Here is a 27,122-nt window from a genome sequence, read left to right on the forward strand (position 1 = left end):
TCATAACCTTGTGATCGTGTCAGCTGACTGTAGTAATTGTTTGACTAGCCGGCCCCATAAAAGCTGCGTTTCGCCGGCTGATCAAGGCCGTCATAAACATTTATACGGTAGGTATTACGTGTCCCAATCCTTTGCATTGCTGTCTGTTTATAGACCTGAACATTCCTGTGTGGTTGCGATGACGGCAAGTTCTTAAGAAAGTACGTGATTAACTTTTTGTTGCAAAATTGATTCTCCTTTAATATTTCATTTTTCGTTCAAATTTAGGTTGAATCATGGAGGAATATTCCTCCATCATTTTTTTGTCCATGGTTGAATGTACAAACTACAATAATTACTAGGCCCATCAGATTAACTAACAAAGAATGTTGCAACCTGACGCTGCTTTTTTTTTTTTTGCTTATTATATAATCTCAATGAAGGTCTGTCATTGCAAAAATGACGATAAGACATGAATCTGGGACTGAGAAACATTTCTAATTTCATCGGGAAATACTTTTCTTTTTCCTTTCAAGAAAACTTTTTCTTGACTCTCCATAGACTTTGTACACAACTGCCGAAGCAGCATCAGGTTGCAACATATTCTTTCCAAAATCTTAAGTCAACAATTTTAGCTGTATATTTATTGAATAGACCTGACGATCATGTAGTTACGGCCCGATTCCACATAGGCCCAAACAAAATCCACTTTTAATTTATTTGGCTTACCAAAAAGGTTGGCAACATTAAGAACATGCAGGTAGATATTTAGAGGGCATGGGTTGAATTCTTGAGGGAAATTTGGGGGTAAAATGATGCTGACGAAATGCAAATTGACAATAAAGATGGCTATAACCGCGATGTAGCGTGAACAGTACATGCAAGCGCACTGAATTGCATGGCACCAACTGTTTAAAACCTGGTACGAAAATAGTGTTTTCTACCCCTAGAAATGTAGAAACTGTTTAAAATTACCAAAAAGGTGTCATCATGGAAACGGTCATTAAAATAGAGAGAAGTCTGCTTAAGGTTGAAAAGGTCATTTGTGAATGATAAAAAAAACTCTTGACTCCAATTTGATCGAAACTAAAGAGGGGCCCGTGACTACATAGGGTCCGCTCATAAGTCCAACGCCTCATAAGTCTGAAATTTCGGACTCATGAGGCATCGGACTTATGAGGCATACAATATATTTATTCCACTTTATAGGTCCGACGCCGCATAAGTCCGACGCCTCATAGCTCCGACGCCTCATAAGTCCGAAACAGCGGACTGATGAGGCGTCGGACCTATGAGGCGGAATTTATGCCTCATAAGTCCGACGCCTCATAAGTCCGAAACTTCAGACCTATGAGGCGTCGGAGCTATGAGGCGTCGGACTTATGATACAGCCCCAAAACACGATCACCTGTACTATTCCTATACTGTCTCAGACTCTGATGTACTTTTTATTTTTAATTGTATGTAATGTCCCTTTAGTTTGCTAAAGAAAAAGTACCTACACGCACATACATACTGGGATGAATACGTTGTCATGGTAGTTTGCCCATATTGCTAACGATGGCTTTTCCTGTCTTGTCTTTAGATGTAGCTACATGTAACTCATAATTTGAAAACGGCAAGTTAGAGTGTGACATAAGGCTGTGTTTGCACCAAACAAACTGCATTGCCGCCTTGTCAAGGAGAGATCCTTCTTGCCTTTGAACAGTCCGTGGCGTTAGCCCGAGAAAGACGAGATGCGACGCAAACTGAACCAGCTGCTCCTCCTGACCTGGAAGAACTACGTCCTCCAGAAGCGCCACTGGATCCGAACCCTCTTCGAAATCGGGGTTCCCATCCTGGTGTCCCTCCTGCTGATATGGCTCCGTACCATAGTGGACTACACAAACTTCACCAAGCCTGATGTCTACGCTGGTTATCCTATCGACTCGCTGCCTTCAAACCTGACAAGGGTGAATTTCCCTGGGCCTTTTCCCACCGCTTGGAGGATGGCGTATACGCCCAACGGGACTGCCGAGAACCGCGTCATGGGGTTTGTGGTGGACAACTTGCAGTACTCTTTTTTTGCGAGACTAGAAACAGGTGAGACTGGGGCGTCACTAGGTCGGGGAGGGGGGGGGGGATGGGGGTAGGGAGATGATTAGGCAGTGTAACATCCATGCACCTATTTTTGCTGCAAAATCATTTACCTGTCGTCCAAATCATATATCTGCCACCAAGAATATCACCACTTGTCCGATACTAGTGTCCAGTACTGTCTACTTTTAACAGCACTCCATTTGCTTATGTGGTATCAAGCCTGCTCCCCCCCCCCCAACTGCCCCTCCCCCTAAATTGCATTTTTGCACAGCAGAATTAATTTGCCCAGCGATATATTCTACTTGGCAGCAAAAAGGAAAAAATGATGACTCCATTGTATACAGCTTTCAGCAGTGTTGTATTTCAGCCCATTACAAGTCCGTCACAAGTCCTTTCACGAATCCAGTTACAAGGAACAGGGGATGAACAATAACAAAGGAATGCCTTTGTCAAAGCTCATTTGAATAGCTTGTGAGTTGAATGGGGACTGGAGGACTTGACTAGTGATGGACGGGACTATCAACAACACGTCACATTTCATTTCACCTTTTGCTTTCATAGCAAGAGTCTGTTGTTTTAACAATTCACAGGCCGTGGTTTTGAAACCGAAGAAGACATGCTGGACTTCTTGACTGATGCCAACGCCACGAATCAGAAGGAGTTTCTTGGGGGCGTGACCTTTCACAACCCCTTCCCCTCTGCCTACGAGCTACCCTCCAACATAACCTACAGCATCCGCCTGAAGGCCAGCCAGCGCAACTACCCAGACGCCAAGTTCAACAACATCACAGGGGATTCTGGAAGGTGGCACACGGACACCCTCTTTGAGTTGATCAGCAGGCCTGGGCCACGGGAGAAGGGCAAAACCTGGGGAGGAAAACCTGGTAAGTGAAATAAATAAATAAATTGTAATGCTCGTATGGCGGTTAACATCCTATCAACAATCTCAATGCGCTTTGTAAACACATATTCGCCTGGTCATCAGGCCATTAGACCATGCGGCAGCTGATGTCAGGGCACATTTTAATCCTCTACCCTCACAGGTATCTAGTCATACTCCAGGGTGGAGAGAGAGGCAATCTTAGTGAAGTGTCTTAACCAAGGGAACAAACACCATGTTCCTGGTAGGTTTCGAAACCATGCGTTAACCCTGTAACTGCTGGACCATGATGTTACAAAGTGGGGAGTTTGGCCTAGTGGTTAGAGTTTGTGACTCATGATCAGGGGATCAAGGGTTTGAATCTAGCTGCTGGTCATGTCTTATGTCCTTGGGCAAGCCACTTCAATCCCTTGCCTCTCTCTACGCAGGAGTATAAATGGGTACCGGCATTAGCTGGGGAGTAACCTGCGATGAACTAGCATCCCATCCAGGGGGAGTAGAAATATTCTTAGTTGTTTCATGCTACTGAAACCGGAGATAAATACCGGCCTGATGGGCCACATTGGAAAATGACAGACTGTACTTTCTTATGCTTTTACAAGGGTAAAATGTGGCATGGTTAGTGTCTGTGACTCATTATCCGAGGGTCAGCGGTTCAAATCCAGCTGCTGACCATATGTAGTGTCCTTGGACAAGCGAAATGTCTCCACTCAGGAGTATAATGGATGCCACATTATTTGGCACACATGCAACTTTTCCTCAGATCCACTGATTTCCTTGTTTTTCACTTCTCAGTGAATGCCATTACAAATTGAAAAATACTGTACACAAAGTCTTGTGTTGGAGTGTCCTCGTTTTGTTTTCTAAATTCCCAGTTGGGTGCCTCAGTTAGGGAGTAACCTGCAATGCACTGGCATTCCGTCGTGAGGGAAAAGAAATATTCTTGGTTGTTCATTCCGCTTTCCTTCTACCTTGTTATTTTAGAGGTTCATCTCGAAAAATGGAGTTTAAACATTTAAATGGTACTTAAAATAGTAGCTAAACGTTTACAGCATTAAACGCAAAGTCACATCCTTCGGCTGCAGACTCCCAAAATAGTACAAAAGATAAACTGTAAAAATTTAAAATAATAATAATAATAATAATAGTGGATATTTATAAAGCGCACGTATCCACCAGGACTGGTGCTCAAGGCGCTACATCATTATTACCCCTGCTCATTGGGCACATGAAACATTCCAAATACCATCTCAGCTCCCTGGGGAGTATACAGCTTGATGCAGCCTGTTAGGCGCAAGGAAGCTAATTCAATCACAATAACCATCTCTGCCCTCATGAGGTACCCACTTACTCCTGGGTGGGGAGAAGCAATGAGTGACAAAATTTGGTTGGAATAAAAAAAATTGACTTTTGGTAAGGAGCACTGGAAGAGCAATTTTGTACAACTGAAGTCATTTTTTTTTCCTTTTCTTTTTTGCAGGTTACATGAGAGAAGGCTTTCTCCCGCTGCAGTATGCCATCGACCGAGCCTTTCTACAGTTCCAGAACGTCAGCCTGGAGGACGTCTCGGTAGAGATGCGTCGCTATCCTTACCCGCCTTACTTTGACGATGATTTCATCCTGGTCATACAGATGCAGCTTCCGTTCTTACTCCTGATAAGCTTTGTCATCACGGCGATCACCATCACCAAGGGCGTGGTGTTAGAGAAGGAGCAAAAACTCAAGGTTGGTCAAAGAAACAGTGGGCACTGACCAATCAGAAATTGACATGCAGTCAGGTGACTACCGGAGCTTGGTCAAACTTGATGAATAATGTATACAAACTAAAAGTCGAGCCCAATCACAAGTCAAACCACATGTAATAGGGAATGAACAATAACAAATAAATTTGTCACTCTTCATTTGAATAGTTTATGACTTGACTTGAGACTAGTTTAAGGCAATGTAGGATCATTTGCTTTTCATGCATTTTGTTCGTTTCCAATAATAACACTACTCAAAGTTCAAAGAAAAATGTTCAAAACCTAACCTGTTGAAGTTTCAGGTCAGTGGATATGACACTTTCTGAGAAAACAGTGAAAAACCCATGCACAACCTTTTGATCGCAAAATACGATTTTGTCAATAGCACTCTTTAAACCAAAAATCATTCAATTGACTAATTGTAGGAAGTCAACTACATTCCTTGATTTTGTCTAAATGACAGCAAGCCAGATGGAACAATTTCACAGGTTTTTAGTACCAGTAAGATCTTTAATCCAAGGCAGCTTTTTGATAAAAATTCGGTGGGTTACTTACTTTTGAGATAAATGCAAATGATCCTATGTGCTTTTGGAGGTAGGGTCGGTCATTTGTCCATTTGTGTATTTTTTTTCGTTTAAAGCAACTAAAGTGCTCAAAATCTGAAAACGAGTGCTTAGCAACTAACCCGATGAAGGTTTAGCTCTGTGAATGTTGTATATTCCGAGAAAATAATCTAGGATCTCATTTCAATTCAAAAGTTGCCGAGTCATGTTTTGAATTGCAACCGAAATCAGCATCTGGGACACGTTCTCATTTAGCCGATTGCAGCAACGTGATGTCACACACTGAACCGCGTGCGCATGTGCGTTGTGTCAATGCTTGTGCGCACCCATTCACAAATTCACCAAATTACAAACCAACTAAACTAACGGAAAGTTTTTAAAAAGGCGTCACTTGACATATCTTTGGAAATGACCTTCTTTTATTGTGTTCTTCAAAATGACAGTATGCCAAAAAGAATAATTTCACAGGGAGTTTAGTGATATTACTGTCTGTAAACCAAGTAAGCTTTTCAACAATGAATTGGTCAGTAATATTTTTGGGCAGCTGCAAATGATCTACTCTACCTTAAAGCTATAGTCCATCATTTGCAGCCATCCAAAAAGTAACTGGCGTAATTATTGTTGAAAAACAAACTTGGTTGAAAGATAGTAAGGGAACTAAACTCCCTGTGAAATTATTCTTTCTGGGAAGCTGTCATTTTGAAGTAATCAACGAAAGAAGGCATTTCCAACGGTGATTCTTAAGAAGCACCGTAGGAAAATTTAAATTAGTAGTTCGTTCTGTTTTTCAGCGCAGCGCGCACAAGTATTGGAACGACGCACACGCGCGCGCGGTTGTTAGAATTCGTCGGATCAGTGCGCGACGTCGCGTATAGCTGCAATTCAAAACAATTCAAAACATGATTCAGTAACTTTTGATTTGAAATTGAGATCTTAGAATGCTGTTTTTCTCAGAATATACAGCTGAAGCTGAGCTGAAACTTCATCAGGTTAGTTGCTCAGTATCCTTCATTAGATTTTGAACTCTTTTGTTGCTTCAAACGAACAAAATGCACAAATTACAAATGATGGACTGTAGCTTTAAAGACAATTTTCATTTGATTGGTCCCTAGGAATCCATGAAGATCATGGGTTTGAGTAACTGGCTCCATTGGACAGCCTGGTACCTGAAGTACGCGTTATTTCTCCTCATATCTGTGGCCATCGTCACTGCCTTGTACAAGATTCCCGTTGCGGGCCACGGAGCTGTTATCAACAACTCCTCGTTTACCGTGCTGTTCCTGTTCTTCTTTATGTACTCCCTTGTAGTCATCGCCCAGTGTTTTGCCGTCAGCGTGCTGTTTTCAACAGGTAAAATAAATTTTGCAGCCTGCTTGTTGGCATGAAGCCAAGTTGTAGTGAGTCAATCATAAGTCGATTCACAAGGCAATTCGCAATGCAGTGAGCCACCAAGAGTTTGCCACGGAGAGTTTATTTTTCCCAGTGCATTGTTGGAGATGGTTGACAAATTTGCAGCGCGGGACCTTTGAAATTGTTTGTTTTTCCGGTCAGTAGTTTGGTAAGCATATGGTTAGAGGATCTGTTTGCCCTTTTCTTTTCTTGTTATCAATATGGTGTTTTTTGTAAGGCGGCAGAACGCTATGCCCCAATCCTTAACAAATTAGCTCAAGTTGTCTACTGACACTCATTCATATGGGACATGTTTTGTCGACCGTAAACTTAAAAAATGGACTCTCCGTGGCCCCAACGCTATGCCCCTATCCTTAACAAATTAGCTCAAGTTGTCTACTGACACTCATTCATATGGGACATGTTTTGTCGACCGTAAACTTAAAAAATGGACTCTCTGTGGCAAACTCTTGGTAGCGCACTGCATTGTGAATCGCCCAAATTCACAAGTTAGATCAGAATTGACAGTACATGACCAATGACACAGAGACATCTTTGTCACGTTTTATGTCAATGACTGGTCACTTGAGATGAGATGACGTAATTATGATTGACCAGCCTGGGACTTTGAGTGCAGAAAACATGCAAAACAAAATCAGGAAAACTCACTCTTTAGCTGACAAAATTCTCCAAACTTTTCACGAGGCAAAGACAAGGTCCTCAGTATTTCACCACCCAAGTTTGAGGTCTTATTTTATTTTATAAAGGAGACTTTTCTTCAACAAGTGGTACTAAAGAGTGATGCAAATTGATTTCAATTTGAAGCCTAAGACTAGACTGGTACCTATCCAACTTTTTGAAAAGATTGACCCTTCAGTAGTCTGGGGCATGATGCATGAAATAGGGACTAGGTACCAGATTTTTCTGAAGGGATGTTGGACTGGTTGTTTCATGTGCCAGTCTATTTTCTTGTATTGCATGTTTTTGCTATCTTCAGTTTTGGGACTCTCATGCACAGTTATTGAGAGTCCCAAATATTTGGACTAATGATGGACATTCAATGACTTGTGATTGACTTGTAATGACTTATATTCTTAACTTATGATAACTTATGGTTAACATGTGATTGATGTGTGATTGAATCGAAATTGACTAGTGCTCTGGGGGGGGGGGTTTGTTACATTTTTTGAATACCTGTTTTCAATGTGATATGCAGACAAAAATATTTTTAAAATTTTCTAAATGTTCCAAAACTTGACGGTCATTTGAAAATGGCCCATGCCGTGGAGTTGTTAAAGTTGATTTTGGCTTGAGAATTTTACGATTTCCAATTATTAAGCAGAAAAATGAAACTTAACATTGTCATTAATGTTGCGTCCCCCATTCAAATTTTGACGTTTATCCCGAAATTAGATTCCTTTTCTTATAGATAATGTGTGGACTGTGAGCCAGTCTGCTTGCAAAGCCCAACAAATCTGAAGGGGGGGGGGTTCAGAGGGGTGCAGATGTCCAAAAAGGAAAACAGAGGGGAAAAAGAGGGGTTCTGGTTCGAATAAAACATGAAAATTGAGAATTTATCAATAGATTAAAATTGAGTTTGTTGAAGAGAAGAAAGAACATTAATTTAAATTTGTATCTTACGTTCTTTTTTTTTAAGCAAATACCGGTGCAGTGTTTATGGGACTGATCTGGTTCTTCTCCTACGTTCCCTACTTCTTCATCGTGCAGTACTATGAGACCATGTCCCGCAGCCTTAAGATGACGTCTTGCCTATTGGCCAACACAGGGATGGCCATGGGCGCCTATCTCATTGGCTTGTACGAAGGAACAGGTCTGTGACTGCAATTCATATTTTATTTAAAATTAAAAAATCTTGATCCTCACGGAAGAGACAGTACTATTTTTTGCATTATGTATTACTTAATAATTCTTCAATCGCCCCCTAATTTCTGTGTCAAAAAAACTTTCATATTTCACAAGTTCTTCATTCCAACATAGGCAAATAACATGTGCAAGCCCTTGTAAAATTGGTTGAGCCATGATCCAGGATTTCTTAGCCAAACACCAGCCCGAGTAAAAAGAACCCTCTGTTTATATTAACAACTCCCTGGAAGTATACAGCCTTGAGCAGGCAATACTCTTTCGAATAGTACCACACAAAGGTATCCTCGACCCTCCATAATCTGTGCAGGTAAAGCTTGCAACGCGCGCATTGCCACACACAAATTGAAGGTGCGTGCATAGAATTAGGACCGTGTAGCTATAGGGGGTCTGAGGATATATATGCCCCAAACAATTCTTTTCAAATTTCATGGTGAATTTGGGTCATTTTTTTGTTCAGCAGAAAATTACTGATCATTTTCGCAAAGCTTCACACAAATACACTTCAGAAATCGTCAGTTTTTCCACTTTTAAGGATATTGTTTTCATTACCAAAATGCACAGTTTGAACATTGAATACCTTGGCTACTCAAAAATACAATCAGTCTAAAATTTCATGTCATTTTGACATGACATTTTACATAAATCCAACTTCTGTCATCGATTACTCAAAACAAGATTTTGGGACACATTCCTCATTTAGCCTCAGTAGGTCGAATATAAGTTAGTAGGGTAAAATCAAGATTTTTATTTCTTCTGTCAGGTGAAGGGATCCAGTGGAACAATATCAATCGCCCCGTTTCCGTGGACGACAACTTGTCGTTCCTCGACGTCCTTCTGATGTTCCTTGTAGACATAGTCTGGTACCTCGTCTTCATGTGGTACGTGGAGGCAGTCTTTCCCGGCAGTTACGGGGTACCACGGAAATGGTACTTCCCTTTCCAGGTAAGAAATTTACAGAATTAAACCACGTTCAAAATTATTTGAACAAATTAGAATTTGACAAATTGGGGAATCGCCAACATAGGGCTGGATAGCTCAGTTGGTAGAGCACCGGAACGGTAATCCGGAGGTGGTAGGTTCAAGCCCCGATCAAGTCAATTCCTTTGTTCAACTTTTCAGAAATGTAATGTTAACGTTCTTAATAGCAGTAGGATTAAAATAACTGTAATACTGGCATAGAAATGAATTTGAAAGCTAGAAATTAATGTTGGCAAGAGAAACAAACTAACCTGAATGTGCAGAAAACCTGTGCAGAAAACCTGAATGTGCAGAATAACAAATAAGTTGAGAGTCAATTCTAAAATATGATTTTTTTTTTTATTATTATTATTTTTTTTTTTTGGCCAGATATCTTATTGGTGCGGTCCTAAGGTGAAGCATGTTGACGACCAGTGGGATGAGCGACCTCTGACCTCTGGCGGCCGTAGCCAGTCTCCGTCCTTCTTTGAGCCCGACCCAAAGGGCTTACATGCTGGGATCAAGATACAGAGCTTGACGAAGGTAAGGGCACGTTTGGGTTTAATAACCACCAATTCAGTGAAAAAAAAAGTGAAATTTGAAAGAATCTCTGCTGCAGTGTTGACTAGGATTTTTCAACACCTCACTAGTTATAGACTGGATTTAGATTTTGTTCCTGTAATGCCGCCAATTGCGGGCAAGTGCAATTGATAAGCTGTGACGGTAGAGGGCGGTATTTATAAGATCGATCAAATGCGATTTCGGGAACTTTGGTTCTGGCACCCAAGAAATTCAGAACTAAAGCGTGCACACGTTAGTTAGCATTTGATACAGATACTAGTACCAGTGAAACTCAATTTGTCAATATTTGTAAATTGATCTTTTCATTGTTTCAACCATTGTCATTTGTGATAGGGAATCCTCCTGGCCAACCATCTTGGGATTAATCACCTTCTTTGTTGTCATCCCCTTTGACCCTCACCCATTGTCTTCATCCCCTTTGTTTCTTCTGTCTGCATAACTCTTCCCGTCAACCCCCCCCCCCCCCCCTTGATCTTCACCCACCTTCTGTGGGCCTTCCCCTGCCCCATCCCTCTTTTGTGTTTACCTTCCACTCATACCGGTACATGCTTGTGTGTCTCCCACTTGTTTGCTTCTGTACCACCACTGGGCTTCAAAGGATCCATAACATTAGGCCTTCTAATTTTTTGATCAATCAATATTTGTCATTAGGTCTTTGGCAAAGACAAAGTAGCGGTCAATAAACTGACCCTCAACATGTACGAGGGTCAGATCACAGCCTTACTCGGCCACAACGGAGCCGGCAAGACCACCACCCTCTCCATGCTGACCGGGATGTTCCCTCCGTCCGACGGAACGGCCCTGGTCAATGATTTTGACATCCGGACCGAGATTGATGGAGTCCGCCAGAGTTTGGGGTTGTGCCCCCAGCACGATGTACTGTTTGAAAGGTTGACCGTTAGAGAACACCTCTACTTTTTTGCAAAGGTAAAAATATTTGTGATTTAATTTCTTAATAAAAAGGGAGATGGCTACTGGATGAGGTTTGTGAGTTATAATCAGTGGGTGGGGTTCAATCCACCTGCTGTTTTTTTGTTTAATTAAGCCTCCTATGCAAACAAACAATCTGTGCAAAGCTGTCCTTTCAGTCAAAATCAGTCAAGTGACTGTTTAGTTTAGAGCTCCCAGCCTACATAAAGCAGGATTGACAGGTCGTGGCTGTTTATATAACTTGATACAGCTATGCTTTGACTTTAAGTGATTGATAAGCCAGTTGTGCCTACCACAGTGACTAGTCACAGTGCTTGTTTGAAATGTGATCTGACTGTTGGTGACTAGCCTGTGTAAAAGGCATGGCAGGGAAAGAGGAGTGATTTTTGTTTACCGATTAAGTTTGTTATTCATGATCAGTTGGTCAGGTTCACATCCAGGCCTTGGCTATTATTGTTAATTCAAGGGGATTGGGGACTTTTGGGGTTTGCTGACAATGTTTGTTACTCATGATCAGACGGTGGGGGTTCGAATCCAGCTTTTGGCCATTTGTTGTGTTCACAGGAAAGCCTCTTTAGCGATGTGAGCTCAAGTATTTAAAGATGCAAACCCTGTGCTCTAAAAATGTAAAAAAACTACTTTATTTTGATTTTGGGGTGTCTGCAACCCTCTGAAAAAGGGCTTTCATTTTGCACACACATGAACCCACCCTGCTAGATCCAAATTATTGTTTGGAAGCCAATAATTTGAATTTTGTGAAGAAATAATTCAACAACTCATTGCCAGTGGATTTTCGTCAATATCTTATTTTCTAGGGAAATAGCAATAGAAAAAATATCTACTTTTGCGAGGTGGAACTTAAAAATAGCATGAGGAACGCATTTTTAATATTATTTTTTGGAGGTTGTTATTTTTGTCTCTTACTTTTAGTTGAAGGGTTGTCCATCTTCAAAGGTTAAGGAAGAAGTTGAGAATTACATCACTGCCTTAGAGTTGGAGGATAAGAGAGACGCACAGGCTAGGCAGCTGTCGGGAGGTATGAAGCGCAAGCTGTGTGTCGGAATCGCACTCATCTATGACTCCAAGGTAAGATGTCCAAATGTCTGCATGAATTGTTTTGTTTTGATTGAGTTAGAGTCAAGAGTGCTTTTTTATCATTCAAAGTGACTTTTTTGACCTAAAGCAGATTTCTCTCAATTATAGTTTTATACTGACACCCTTGTTTGTAAATTTGAACAGTATGTTGGGGTAGAAATTGTGATTTTCGTACACAGTTTATGGTTGGTACCGTGCAATTCAGTAAGGTTTGGCATGTTCACGGTACATAGCGGTGATCACCATCTATATTTTCGTGTTACGTTTTGTCATCGTCGTCATTTTACAATGAACCCCGAAATTTCATCAAAAATTCAAAACCCTGCCCTCTATGAAGTACCTGTTTGTTCTTAATGTCACCAACTAGTTTGGTAGGTCAAAGCAATTACAAGTGGATTTTGTTCTAGAGAAAACGGGGCCTTACACTACACGATCACTAGAAGCGGACCACAGAGTGATTTAAATGTGTGACAACTTGTGATGATTTGAGATTGACTTGTGATATCTTGTTATTACTAGCGATGATGTGTTATGACTTATGATGACTTGTGTTGGCTTGTGATTGACCTTTAGTTGACTTGCGATTGTTTTGTGATGACTTGTGATTGACTTGTGATGATTTGTAGTTGACTTGTGATGACTTGTGATGATTCCTGAAAAACTTGTTAAGAGTTGTGACGTTCTTGTGATGGCTTGCGATTGATGTGCAATGTAGCTTGTGACTGTCTTGCAATTGCTTATGCTACTCTGAGATGGCTTGCGGTGACTTGTGATATGTTATGATGACTTATGATGATCTGTGTTGACTTCAGATGACTTGTGGTGACTTATGATTGACTTACCTGTGATATTTTAAATTTACCTGTGATTAAGTTTTGATTTGATTTTTTTTGTTTCGACTTATGATAGACTTGTGATGACTTGTGATTGAATAGTGATGAGTTGTAAAGACTTGTTATATGTCGTGGTGAGTTATGATATACTTGTGATTGGCTTGTGAGTGGCAAGGGATGACTTGTGATAGTTTTGTGATGGCTGGTGATTTTCTGAGATGGCTTATGATCACTTGTGATTGGCTTCTGATGACTTGTGACGACTTGTGATAACCTCTATGACATGATTACAACTGTTACTGACAGGTGGTCATGTTAGATGAGCCCACCTCAGGTATGGACCCCTCAGCACGTCGCTTCACCTGGGACCTGCTACAGCGCCACCGTCAGGGCCGTACCATCCTACTAACTACCCATCACATGGATGAAGCAGACCTGCTGGGAGATCGCATTGCCATCATGGCCAAGGGGGAGCTGCAATGCGTGGGGACATCACTCTTCTTGAAGAAGAAATATGGTGAATATTATGAACTCTTTGTAAAAGAGAGTGATAGAAAATCCTAACAAGAGCACTTGGGTCGATCCAGTACACAATGCTCCATCAACATTTATCAAGATGTTAAACTTTAAGTTTAGGCTAGCGCATGTAAAGCTTGATCAGCGTATTTCAAAATCAAAATTTTGAATGTTCGATCAATTCCAAGGTAGAACAGTAGAATACTAAATTATTCAAAAATGCACATCACTATATTAGGCCAAAAAAAAGAATAGTTCTGCTTCCGGTTACCCGACCGACCCTATTTTTAGGCTGCGACCCTAAAAATTTTATCAGCAATTCCACAAAAAAAAAAAAAAAAGATTGAATAAATAAAAATAAAATTTTGTTGTCTTTTCTGTCTTCACAAAATAACTCTCAACAACCCTTTTGCATCAAAAAATGCTTGTATTTATTTGTTTTGTTACTTACATTCGCTTTTTTTCAAAAGAAACCTCCGTTATTTTTACAAATTCGCTTCGCGATATAAACGATGTCCGTACGGTGACTATATCACGTGGCGATGACTGGTTCCCGCCGCGCCGCGCAGGGGCCAATTTAGAAGACATGATGAAAATGCGGTAACCAGTCCATAGCTAGGCGATCGCGACCGTACCGCTAGCAGTGCACTAGCTGTCAACTGGTCGGATTCGACATCGTGAAAAATGCCAAGAAAACACCGATGGAGAAAGAACAGTTTTGCAGGTTAATTTACAGAATTGATCTAGCTTGTCTGTGTATGTATTTTCTGTGTTCAAGAGTTCATTTTGAGATCGCACTACTCTTATTTGGAGTGATACATGCCGCGTGTTTCCCGAAATTTTTGACCGTGAAAACAGGTCTGTTGGCCCATGGCGGGCCGCTCGCCACACATGCTCGCATCACACACCTCAGAGTTTTGGCCAGCTCCCCGCGTCTTGACTAGCGTTGTGCATATGGTGCGAACGACCTGAATTTTCCATTATTTTTTGAAATTATCGAACGTAAATATATTGACAATAATTAAAGGTAGGTTTTATTCACTTTTTGTTGCCATTTCGTGTATAGCTTTCGTAGTGCAATGGAAATAGTTCAGGCTAAAACTTCGCATATAATTGAATACCCCATTCAATCTGCATAAAAAAAATTGGCAAAAAAAAAAAAATTCCGACCAAACGACCAAACGGCATGTAATCGGAAGCAGAAATATTTTTTTTTTTGGCCTTAGTTATCTTGCGAGCGCGAGTGGAACACGGAATAATGTAGTGCATCTGTGTCCCACATACCACGAGGCCGAAGGTATGTGGGACACAAACGTACTACATTTTCCGTGTTCCACGAGCGCGAGCGCGATAACGAATTTATCTTCAAGCAAACTTGATGCACAGTAAAGTTGGAACACGCATGCTGTAACCTACGCGCAACTTTTGAATTTACAGTGAATTGTGCAGCACTAATCGCGTCATGTAGGCTTAGAATAGCCAATACGCTGAGTGCAGTATGAATCGTGGCCGTGCGGTATGGTTATATGTAGCACGGCTTGTTGCCATGGATCGACCAATCAGGATCGAGGATTCAAGTTTGCTTGAAGATAACGTGATATATCATGATTCACAGCCGAGTGTGCTCATTTCATGCTCATGCAAAACTTATACTACTACCTTCTATCCAATATTGCATCTGCTTATTTCTCATAGAAATGAACAAATTGTGGCATTGAAAAGAATTGACTCGGAAATGATTGTATCACTTCTTTATCAAGGTGTTGGTTATCACATGACCATCGCCAAGGCTCCGTCTTGTGACGTAGCGACCGTCTCGGCCCTGATCGCATCGCACGTCCCCGGCATGCAGGAAGAGAGTAACGTAGGCACGGAGCTGTCGTATATCCTACCGGAGGAATCCGTGGGTCAGTTTGAGCAGCTCTTCACTGATCTTGAGACACGGAGAGTGGAACTGGGCATCAACAGTTACGGAGCATCTGTCACCACAATGGAAGAGGTGTTTCTCAAGTAAGCCTGTAGATTTTATTTTTTTTAGATTTTTTTTTAGTAAGCCTGTACAGTTGCATCTCGCGGCCATTTTACAAAAAGTGAAACTAAAGAGGAGAATGTGGCTTTCAGTTTTGGGCTGTTAATCACAAATTTTAGATATTCTTGCACGTTGATGATTCCACCTTTCCTTTAGTCTGATTACCTTTGGTCCCGCCCGTCGGGAACACATTCCGTCGCGGCGCAGAAGTTGAATATTTTTCTACTCTTGCGACCTTTTTTTTTTTTACACCAACTAATACCGATCGTCTTACACCAACTAATACCGATCGTCTTAACATGTTGAGGTTGGGTTTATTTTGACAAGAACGGACCGAGGCACAGGTTTAATATTCACTTAACCTCAGTGCCAGGCAGGTCGAAGCCATCACCCTGGGGCTGCAGAGTCATGCTCCCTCTGGCCTCAGTCGGAGGCTGTGGCTCGCTGACAGATATTTTTGGGCTTCTGTAGTTTTTTCATGCATTTTCAGGCTTCTGCAGGTTTTTCAGTCATCCGATCTGACTTTCGGAAAACCTGAAGTTGTGTGTATACACAGCCTCTGTCCCTGACAGTTGCCGTGTACAGTCGAGTCTCGTTACAAACTCGTTCGGACTTAGCCAAATTGTTTGTTATATCCGAATTTTGTATTAAGAGGAACATCACTCCCATTCATTGTGCACATAAATGCACAGTTGGGACCAAGGCTTTATGTTTGTTGTAACCAGAATTTTGTATTAACAGAGTTTGTACTAACGAGTGTCGACTGTATAACTTGATCCTGAAAAGTCAGTTGTGACTGTTCTGTGTCAACGCGAGGTCAACCTTGGTTTAAGCAGCCAATGAACATTGTTTGAGTCTGGTACTGAATTTTGCTAATGTCATAATTTACGCAACAGTGTGTTATGCAATAGCAGAACCATAAAATTGGACCTATGCCATGTCTGAATCTATTGGCAACGGTTGTATATAACACGCGCTCCAATGGAAGCCACTGGCTAGCGGCTGCCACTTCCCATTGACTTGTGCATTATTGTAAGACGTAGCCATGTGATTCGGACATGGCCCTAGTTTGCAGTGGTGTAATCAAGTACATCACAAGTCTGCTCACAAGTACCAGAAGAGGAACACTAAAACTAAACTTTGTCACAGTTTGTGTGAGTGTCTCGGAAGTGACTCGAGACTGAGTGAGTTGTGAGAACATGTTGGACTTGACTTCAACATTGTCTGTTTCTCCACCCAGAGTTGACAAGGAAGAGGGCGACGAAGTTGCTACTGAAAACGGCAAATTGGAGCCCAACGGTGGCACTAAAGCACATAGCCCTATCAACGGTGACGGTGCCACTAGCGTTGCACATGAGGCCAACAACACTGCATTTGGAGCTAAAAATGGTTTGGACATCGAGCAGGGTCCATCAGATACACAACGTAAGAAGATTCAAAGTTGGGAAAAAAATTACTTTTTGAGAAAAATATTGCCATGATATCGCAGTTTGCCCAGATTTGAAAGAGGCCCTCTAGTGACTGCCCATGACTCCACTTGTCTTCGCTGTGTCTCCCTTGTCTTAACTGGGAAGAATGCCTTTCTCCAATGAATATACAGGGTGAGTCAAAAAGAACAAAACCCAAATGTTGGGACCATTGTTTTAGTGAAGTTCTGCATGTAGCACTTTCAAAATCTAGGATATGAAACCTTAATTCATAAGCTTTCTTTTAGTACAGGAATCATTCAAATCACTCATGTACTTTTTAAGTTACGGTATTTTAAACACAACCACCGTTTTAAAGTTCTGTCCACGGATCACAAGAAGTTAAAAGTTATTTCAGCAAAACGAAAACAAATCACATTGGGATGTCTGTGAATTGTTTTCGTGCTGCACTCCTTTTTTGTGATCCATGGGCAGAACTTTAAAATGGGGGTTATGTTTAAAATTCCGTAGCTTGAAAAGAACATGGGTGATTTGAATGATTTTTATACTCAAAGAAAGCTTATGAATTGGGCTTACATATCCTAGATTTTGAAAGTGCTACATGCAGAACTTCACTAAAACAATGGTCCTGACATTTGGGTTTCCTTCTTTTTGACTCGCCCTGTATTATGGTAAAACTGCAGTATCTCGACATTGTTTACCCCCAAACTGTCTCTTATAAGAGATTCCTCTTGCATTGTTCAAAGCAAAGATCTTATCACAAGCACAGTGTGAGCTGAAAATTGTGTTTATCCATGTGTAAAGTGACAGATAATGTAGCTCAGTTTACAGATATTTTCCCCAATGATCTGATACATTTGAGTATGGGCTTTGTGAATCTGGGACCATAGTGCTGAAAACATTTGTTCCTTCCTTGATTGCACAGGATTGTTAAAAAAAAACATCTCCATCTAGTATTTATTATTTGGGAGGGTTGTTTAGTGGTTGGGGTTCCTTTGAGTCATGATCAGAGCGTCAAGGGTTCAAATCTGGCTGTCTGTGTTATGTGGTGCCCTTGGGCAAGCAACTTTACACCCACTTGCCTCTCTCCATCCAGGAGTACAAATGGGTACCGGCATTAGCTGGGGAGTAGCTGCAATAGAGTGTTTCCCATTCAGGGGATATATTCTCTGTTTATTCATGTTAGGGAAATTGGAGATAAACACTGGCCAGATAAGCCATGTTAAGTTGTCACGGACTGTCCTTATTTATTTCAGTTACGGGTTGTTTCTCTCTTTTCACAGCCCTGATACTCATAGCCCAGCGCAACAGCGGTGTGACGCTGTACCTTCAACAATTCCGCGCCATGTTCCAGAAGCGCATGTACCACACCTGGCGCAACTTCTTAGTCATGGCTGTCCAGCTGCTGATCCCGCTCTTCATGACCGCCGTCGCGCTTATCGCCATCAAGACATTCCCTGCAATCGGCGAGTCCCCTCCCTTACCTGTGAACATCAGAACCTACGGAAAGACCGAGGTCCCCTACTTCCTGCCCGACAATACGTCAGAGCTCATGCAGTCGGTCTCCGGCAGTTACGTCAGTTACTTGAAGCATCTAGATCAGAAACCCATCTACGTCAACAATGTCACGGATGCCAACACTACGAGCCTGGTGGACTACTTAATCGACATCGGCGGCAAAAGGCTGGTGACCTTCAACCGTGAAAACCTCGCCGCGGCCGTTTTCAGCGAGGACCAGCAGAAAATAGTTGCTACTGCATTCTTCAATGACCAGCCGTACCACACGCCACCGGCCTCACTCAGTGCTATCGACAACGCCCTGATGAAGCACTACCTGAAAGGGGAGCACATGGTGACGACGATTAACTACCCCTTACCCCGCACCGTCCACGAGAAGGCCAACGATGATTTGGAGAGCCAGACCTTTACTGGGTTCAGCATCGCTTTCAATATGCTGTTTGGAATGTCCTTTCTGGCCAGCAGCTTTGTTCTCTTCTTGGTCAAGGAGGACGCCACCAAGGCAAAACACGTGCAGTTCGTGAGCGGCGTCCACTCATTAAACTTCTGGCTGTCCACACTCCTCTGGGATCTCATCAACTACACGGTGCCCTGTGTTCTGATCGTAGTCGCCTTTGCTGCTTTTGGCGTCGAAGCCTACACCGGTGACTCCCGCTTCTTGGCAATATTCCTTCTACTCTTTCTCCACGGCTGGTCCATCATTCCTTTGATGTATCTCCTCTCTTTCCTCTTCACCGTGCCATCCACAGCCTTCGTCCGCCTCACCATGTTCAACATCATCTTTGGCATCGCCGCCTTCATGGCCGTCAACATCCTTGAGTTACCCTCGCTAAAACTTCAAAACGTCGCGGATGTTCTGTCCTGGGTCTTTTCTTTCTCTCCATCTTACTGCCTCGGCCAAGGCCTGTCGGATTTCTACGAGAACTACAACGTTCTGAAGATCTGCAGCTCCATTGAAAGTGAAGTCGGGCTGAATTGTAGCGACCCCAGAATATCAGCCAATAGTAAGTCTGTGATCATTCTCTCGTTTTGTGTTGGAGTAAAGTGCAGCCATACATTTGTATGCTATCACATCTTCAAAGTAATTTTTAAATTTTAATTAAGCTATTCATAACTTAGCACTGAAATTCTTCATTTTTTTCTATTTCAAAGTTTTAACCTCGTAATATCCCCGTTAAGAATGTGATAAAAAGCAACAAACAAGTTTTACAGTTTTCATCTACTGTTTGATGAACCAGGTATGGATTTTAATCATTTGGTCATGGAAAAGTCGTGGAAAAGTCTCGGAATTTTATTGTCCTAGAAGTGTAGGAACCCTGTTGATAGCAACCTCCGTCCACTCACCATGGCAGCTTGTCCACACTTGACACTTGCCAGAGATCAGGAATCAAAGTATTTGGACATCAAAATCCTTTCCAGTCTTGAATCAAGCTTATAGATGAGTTAAGATGAGGTGTGACTGCCTTAATAACTTGGTCAGGCAGGAACCAAGATGGATCGTGAGTACCCTCTTTTTGAAGCTTGCCATTTTCAACCCGTATTCTAGGTACCCTCTACACGTTCAACAACAACTACCTTGGCTTCAAGGCACCGGGCATCGGCAAAGAGCTCACCTTCATGGCCGGCACCGGCATCTTGTACTTTCTCTTGGTCATTCTGGCAGAGGAGGGCCTCCTTCGCTCCTTGCGGTACTACCTGAGAGACCTGATCTGTGGTCAGTCCGGCCGAGACCCTCAAATGTCGCTGCTGCCTGAAAACGTCCTGGTAAGTTAGTGCCTTTTTAACTGATAACATGGCTATCAAAGGGTTGTGTTTGGACAGTCATTTTGATCTCATTTGAATGTAAAATTTGTTGTCCATGTCATTTTTTTTGTAGACTGGACCCTGTTCCTTTAAATGTTGGGACTGAGGTTTACAGCTTTGTGCATGGATGTCAGTTGAACTCATGGCTATCAAAAATCCAGGCATGAGAATCTTCCCGTTTCAACAGGAATTCCTGTTTTTTGTTGCCCAGACTTCCGCGTTTTTGTTTTTAGCCTGTTTTGGGGCTTTTTTTGTCAGACATCTTTCTTCCTGTTTCTTCACAAGTTTCCTGGGTTTTTTTTCATTGAAATTCATTCTCATGCTTGAAAATCTGATTCTTACCATAACCAGCAGGCAAAAATGCCAGTGTCTCTAAGAAGGCAACTTTCAAGCATTTCAACTGCATAGGTTTCAAATACTGAAAAGTAATGCACCTCTTTTTTATTTCATCTTGTTCCTCTTTAGGATGAGGATGTAAGGGCTGAGCAGTCCCGCATCCTTGACGGCCAGTACTTGCCAGACGCCCTGATTCTGAGGGACTTGCGTAAAGTCTACTCCAGCCCCGGTAAGCCCGCCCTGGTAGCTGTCGAGGGTACCTCCTTAGGCATCCCGGCTGGGGAGTGCTTCGGCCTGCTTGGGGTCAACGGCGCGGGGAAGACAACAACTTTTAAGATGCTTACGGGAGATGAGGCAGTGACAAGCGGTGATGCGCTAGTGGACGGGTTCAACATTAAGAACAACATCAAGCAGGTGAAGTACTAAAAAATGGAGCAAGTTCTATAGTTGGAGAGTAGTAATATACAAATATAACATGGTTTGAGGGTGGACAATCGATATTCGCTCCCCGAGGTATTGGAAGTTGACAAACTAGTTCCTGAGGCAAGGCCAAGGGAACCAGTTTGTCAACTTCCAAAACCGAGGGGAGCTAATATCGACTGTCCACCCAAAATAAACCATGTTATTTTTGTTTTACTATTCCTCATGCATATTCAGCTGTCATTTTTGTTCCGTTGTAGCATGCACCTAAAACAAAATCTTCGCAGAAACTTTTCCAGATAGCTAAAAGAATATTATTGCTCAACTTCACAAGTTCAGTTCGTGAGATTTTGTTAGAACAATGAGTGCACGAAGCAGCGGTTTTGTAACTCTGATATTTATGTCACCAATTATAGTCTACATGTCTTTAGTAGAACGGTAATAAACCTTTCTTTGTTTATATTTTGTTAATGTAGGTCCAGCAACGCATTGGCTACTGTCCTCAGTTTGATGCCTTGATCGATCAGCTGACGGGGCGTGAAACGCTTCGTCTGTACGCCCGGCTACGCGGCATGAAGGAAGCTGTCATTGAGAGCAAAGTTCAGGAGCTTCTTGTCTTGTTTAGTTTGACAGAGTACGCAGAAAAACAGACTAAAACCTACAGGTATGACAAGAAAAAGATTATTATCAAGGCATCACACATCAATCACACGTCAATTACAAGTCAGTCACAAGTCATCACAAGTCAATCACTAGTCAGTCACAAGTCAATTGCAAGTTCATCACAAGTCAGTCACAAGTCAATATCAAGTAATTTATAAGTCAATCTCGAGTCAGTCATGTCATAACAAGTCCCCATGAGACAATAGACAATCGCTAGTCAATCATAAGCAATCACAAATCAAGTGCAAGCCGTGACAGGTCAATCACTTACCTATCACAAGTCAATCTTAACTCAATCAGAAGTCATCAATCACAAGTCACATTTTGATATAAAATTGTATGCAAAGCAGCTCCAGCCTGTCCTGAGGCAATATGGCCCATCAGTTGGGTGTTAACTCTTTCGCTACGGAATTGAATTTACCTATTTTGTCGCAACTGGACGTAATTAATCGCTGGAAATTCCGCTGAGTGTCGATGTGGGTGCCGCCATCTTTAAATGTATCTCCGTAAACAAACTGCTCACAATAACCTGAAGCGCACCCCGGCCAGACGGAGAGCCGCTGGCAGCGGCTCAAACTAGGGTCAGAGGTTATACGATATAAATTATGTAGATAAGTCACACGTCATGGGGATACCCTGTTTATTCACAGCGACGTCAACGAGCCGCTGCCAGCGGCTTGCCGTTCGACCTGTACAATTTGTGTGTGCCGCTGTCAGCAGCTCGCCGTAGCGAAAGAGTTAATTTCCAATATGACAGAGAATACTTCTATCTCCCCCCCCCCCTCCCTGAATGGGATGCCCTATCTCCCATTTTATATTCATGGGTGGAGAGAGGAAAGTTTGAGTAAACTGGCTTGCCCATGGAGACAACACGTAGCCTGTGTCTGGATTCAAACCCTCATCCTCTGAACAACACTTACCCAGCAGAGTTGTAACAAGTCACTTTTTTTGGACTCGAGTCAAGTCGAGTTATTTTAAAGAAGTGACTTGAGTTGAGTCGAGTCATTTTAAAGAAGTGACTCGAGTCGAGTCAAGTCATTAGGTCAAGAAGGTCGAGTCGAGTCAAATATTTAGCTTGAGTCAATTCGAGTCACGAATATTTGTACTCTAGGGCCTATATAACAAATAAAGACAAGGGAGAAAGTCATTTGTATCACTGAAAGTTAACAAGAAGTAGAAACTTCGATCTTATATCTGGTTTGGCTTCGGGTGTATTTTTTTCGTTGCTTGATCACTGACATCAAAGCCAAACTGCATTATACAAAACTGTCTCTGATAATTTAAAAAGTGGGCATGTATCTAAATAATATATTTTTAAAAGGAGGGCATAAATTTAGCCGGCAATCGAATCCAAGAGCTTTATAAGAAATCGCTCAAAGCCAATGATGAAGCCACAAAAGAGAAATTGTGTTTAATGTCCGGCTCTGGGAAAGTATTTTGTGGGGTTCCAGAACCACAAGGTGGAAGTCTGTGACACGTTGTATGTTTGTACATACAGCGGCCGCTGTACCGTACTATTTGCAAAGTGACGTGGACATAAATTTGCTAAGTCATTGCAAATATTTTTCGCAAAGTTTTGCTTTTATTTAGGAGACTCGAGTCCTTTTAGCCTTTGCCCAAGTCAAGTCAAGTCTTTTGATGAGGGACTCAAGTCAAGTCGAGTCATTTGCTTGCAGTGACTGGAGTCGAGTTGAGTCATTTGCCCTTGGGACTCAAGTCGAGTCACTAAAAATTGTGACTCGAGTCAAACTTGAGTCGAGTCATTGACTCGAGTCATTACAACTTTGTTAATACCCCAGTTTATTTATTGAGCTTTTTTTTGTTTATTCACAGTGGAGGCAATAAGCGTAAGCTGAGTACCACCATAGCCCTAATTGGTGACCCGCCCATAGTCTTTCTGGATGAGCCTTCGACCGGCATGGATCCGGTAACCAAGCGACTGCTGTGGAAAACATTGTGCCAAGTTCGCAACGAGGGACGCTGCATTGTACTTACGTCTCACAGGTAAATGGCGATCAGTCAAAAACTTCTTCCAACCTGCAGGTTTCCTCAGAGGTTTTTGAAATCAAGGCTTCGGTTATGGTTTTTGCTTCACATCTTAATATTGATTTACATCACCCCAACGCAATTCCATCTTATGAATAGTTTAATTGTGGTACTTGCTGCTACATGTACATCAGATTCGAATCAGCCAACCGACCCCGCAAGCTCGGTGGTCGAGTGATAAGACGTCTGCACTAGAAAGCAGGAGGTCATGGGTTCGAGTCCCACCTGAATTTTTTCCAAATTTCACTCGGGAGGTAACACACTGAGTATACAGTGTTTATACCTCGGTGAAGGGCAAAACCTCATATTGATTTACATCACCCCGATGTAAATTCCATCGTATGAATGGCTTCATGTCTGGTTTCTGAATCATTTAAAGGCATTTAATGTCCAAATCAAATGGTAGAAGTCCAAACTTTGGCCTTGCACAAAAGGGCTTAATGTAATGAAAGGCATATAGGATCATTTGCTTTTCACATATTTTGTTCGTTTCCAATAATAACACCGCTCAAAATCCAAACAAGAATGTTCAAAACCTAACCCATTGAATTTCAGCTCAGTAGATATTACACTTTTCAAGAAAACAGTGAAAAACCATGAAAACCTTTTGATCATGAAACCCAATTTTGTCTATAGATCTCATCATTTCCAACAATCAGTCACTTGACTTATTGTTGAAAAATCACAGACAATTCTTGATTTTTTTTATAATGACAGCGAGCCAGATGAAGTAATTTCACAGGGTGTTTAGTACCAGTATGATCTTTTATCCAAGTAAGCTTTTTGATAGTAATTCGCTAGGTTACTTTTGTGATAAATGCAAATGATCCGGTATGCCTTCAAAGCAGAACATTGACCCAAGTATAACAGTAAACAATTTTTCATGTTTAATTTTTTAAATGGTTTACCTTTTTTGATGACTTGACAGCATGGAGGAGTGCGAAGCTCTATGCACCCGCCTAGCCATCATGGTCAACGGCCAGATCAAATGTCTGGGTAGCACCCAACATCTTAAGAGCCGCTTCGGTAAAGGTTTCACCGTACTGGCCAAGGTGTCTTCATTGGAGGGTGTGCCCGACATGACGGAACTCAAACAGTTCATGGAGACTCAGTTCCCAGGTACATGAATTAAAATTATTCAGTACTCTTTGCATTTGAATTGTAAACAGGAAGCCAAATTATGGAGTGCTAAGCAGGAACATTTATTATTCATAAATATGAATTTTACCAATTTCCATTGGTTGAGAGCCTGTCACGTGGGTGGTCTTAAACCACCATTCATCAATACCTAAGACACTTTTCCCCATTCCTATTGGTCGAGAGCCCGTCACTTGACCAGTCTTAAACGGTTGATAAAACACAGGCTGGCTAGTTTTCAACGCTATTCCAGTGTCACAGGAAATTTGGACTCCTATGAAATTTGGTCTCTATATTCCCCTTTTATTGGTTGAACATTCACAATCCTCGCTTATGCACTACTCCCAATTCACTGGCACCAATGCATTCTGTGCCACATCACGCAATACACGCCACGCACATGGAGTAAAATGGTGGAACAAAATCACTGAAATGTTAAACTTTTTGGACTTTTTATGGCTGTTGATCGAAAAGATATTTATGAATTTGTATAAAAGCTTGATTGAGCAGTTACAAATGTTTAATAATAATGCCTCTACCCATATTAGGCGTAGCAGTGTCATAGCCCAGGCTGGGCTTGAGCCCACAACCTGCAGAATTACCGCAGACCACAAATTTAATGCCCCAGACCACGACGCCACGGCACTCCATTTCTGAGATATGAAGGGGCAATCTGTGCCCCCCCCCCTTTTGCTGTAAGAAGGCCTGAAAAGGACGACTTGCTTACGCTTAAAGCATCTTGCATGTGAAAGCATTTAAGATTTGTCCAACTGAAACTGGCACATCATTGTACAAGTCTGTCTCTGCATACAATCTCATTTTCACAGACAGCAAACTGAAGGACGAGCACCAAGGCATGGTGCACTACCACATCACTAACACCCAGCTGACATGGGCACAGATCTTCGGCACTATGGAGAGAGCCAAGTCACGCTATGACATCGAAGACTACTCCGTCAGTCAGACTACCCTGGAGCAGGTCTTCATTAACTTTGCTCGCATGCAGAGGGCAGACGAACTACAAAGTTAAGCCTAGAGTCAATAGTTTGAAAGGTTGATTGTGAATTTTGGTTCAAGTTGTGTTCCCCATGCTCTTCAACAAATTCCATTTGTTTTATTAATAAATTTTCAACTTTGAATGTTTTATACATGACTTATTCCAATCAAAAAATGCTCCCTCCAAATTTGTTGTATGTCGGCAACCCTCTGAAAAGTTTTTTTTGTTTTGAGCACGAAAAGATCATTATCGATACTGAATGTTGGGTGAGAAGCACTCTACCCCGTGAGAACGGATTCATTGTCTGGCAGCCAATAATTTGAAATTGCAAAGTAATAATTCAATTACTAAACATGGGCAGATTGTTTTTCGGTCGATGTCCCATTAAAAAATGCTAGAAAAATAGCAATTTAGAAAAGGAATCTATTTTTTCAAGATGAAAATAGCACGGGGACACAACTTTAATGCTAATGATAGGTTTCATTTTTCAATTGGAAACCGAAATTCATGTTGTTTTGATTGGCAGTAAATCCTAGCACAGCAAAATGGCCTTGGAGATAGTTCAAGGTGTAACACTAGCATTTGCAAAAACAGCTTGAGCTGAAATTCGGAAAATACTAAGATGATATTAGTGTTCAACTACTCGTAAAATAACAACTTGTAAGGATTCCTACAAATTGAGATAAGTACAAAGATTTGGGGACCTTTTCAAATGATTTTTCCACGATTTTTAGGTCAGCTTTACCAGTGACCAGTATTGACGTTTCGGCATTAATAACGGCAATTTTTTTCACTGACATGAAGTTTAGCATTTCTTCTTATGTTATAATTTAACATTTCAATCATACTGAGCATATTTTCTGAAAAACAGAACATTAAAAAAGCCATGATTTTTTGGGGTACATTGATTTGACTGCTGTTTTTAGCGTCACTGTACATAATCGGATTAAATTTGCTTAAACAACGCTAGAGGCAAAGCCTTCGCAACCACAAGGGTGTTATGGCCAATTAAGGTCATAATTACAAGTCAATCAAAGTTAAATCAAAAGTCTGTCACAAAGTAACAGAGGAATATTGACAAGGAATTCCCTTGTCGCTGTTCACTGGAGACTGAACGACTTCTAATTTCTTTTTGATGCCTTGTGATCGTTTTGTGATTGCTTTATGATTGCTTTGTGATAGATTAGTGATGACTAGTGATTGGTTAGTGATGACTTGTGATTAGCAAGTGATTGACTTTTGATTAATCTTTAATTGACGTGTGATGACTTGCGACTCAGATAGAACTTGCCTAGTATTGTAGATTTGTTGCTACGG

General features: G+C 41.7%; 1 protein-coding gene across 2 annotated transcripts; it reads left to right on the forward strand.

Moving 5' to 3' along the window:
* LOC119737304 (ATP-binding cassette sub-family A member 3-like) lies at positions 1–26,492 on the forward strand. Of its 2 annotated transcripts, none has more exons than XM_038211536.1 (20): positions 1–107; positions 1,565–2,061; positions 2,649–2,942; positions 4,419–4,663; positions 6,356–6,593; positions 8,290–8,463; positions 9,277–9,458; positions 9,864–10,016; positions 10,707–10,982; positions 11,916–12,071; positions 13,220–13,430; positions 15,190–15,439; positions 16,699–16,883; positions 18,169–19,407; positions 19,950–20,167; positions 20,672–20,956; positions 21,439–21,626; positions 23,459–23,629; positions 24,600–24,790; positions 25,636–26,492. In XM_038211536.1, exons 2-20 carry the CDS (start codon positions 1,716–1,718, stop codon positions 25,836–25,838), a joined length of 5,205 nt encoding a protein of 1,734 aa, XP_038067464.1. In that variant the 5' UTR covers positions 1–107; positions 1,565–1,715; the 3' UTR covers positions 25,839–26,492. The 2 variants fall into 2 exon arrangements, with proteins under 2 accessions (XP_038067464.1, XP_038067466.1); XM_038211538.1 differs by lacking the exon at positions 1–107 and adding an exon at positions 114–200.
* Positions 26,493–27,122: the final 630 nt, after the last annotated feature.

Source organism: Patiria miniata, unplaced genomic scaffold (assembly GCF_015706575.1).
Source record: "Patiria miniata isolate m_02_andy unplaced genomic scaffold, ASM1570657v1 HiC_scaffold_3, whole genome shotgun sequence".
NCBI classification, from domain to species: Eukaryota; Metazoa; Echinodermata; class Asteroidea; order Valvatida; family Asterinidae; genus Patiria; species Patiria miniata.

Bases quoted from the DNA above. Each gene is read 5' to 3' on its own strand.
- LOC119737304 (XM_038211536.1), top strand. From the start codon at position 1,716: ATGCGACGCAAACTGAACCAGCTGCTCCTCCTGACCTGGAAGAACTAC. The intron at 9,459-9,863 runs GTAAGAAATTTA...TTTTTTGGCCAG, and splicing joins AATGGTACTTCCCTTTCCAG to ATATCTTATTGGTGCGGTCC. The intron at 15,440-16,698 runs GTAAGCCTGTAG...TTCTCCACCCAG, and splicing joins ATGGAAGAGGTGTTTCTCAA to AGTTGACAAGGAAGAGGGCG.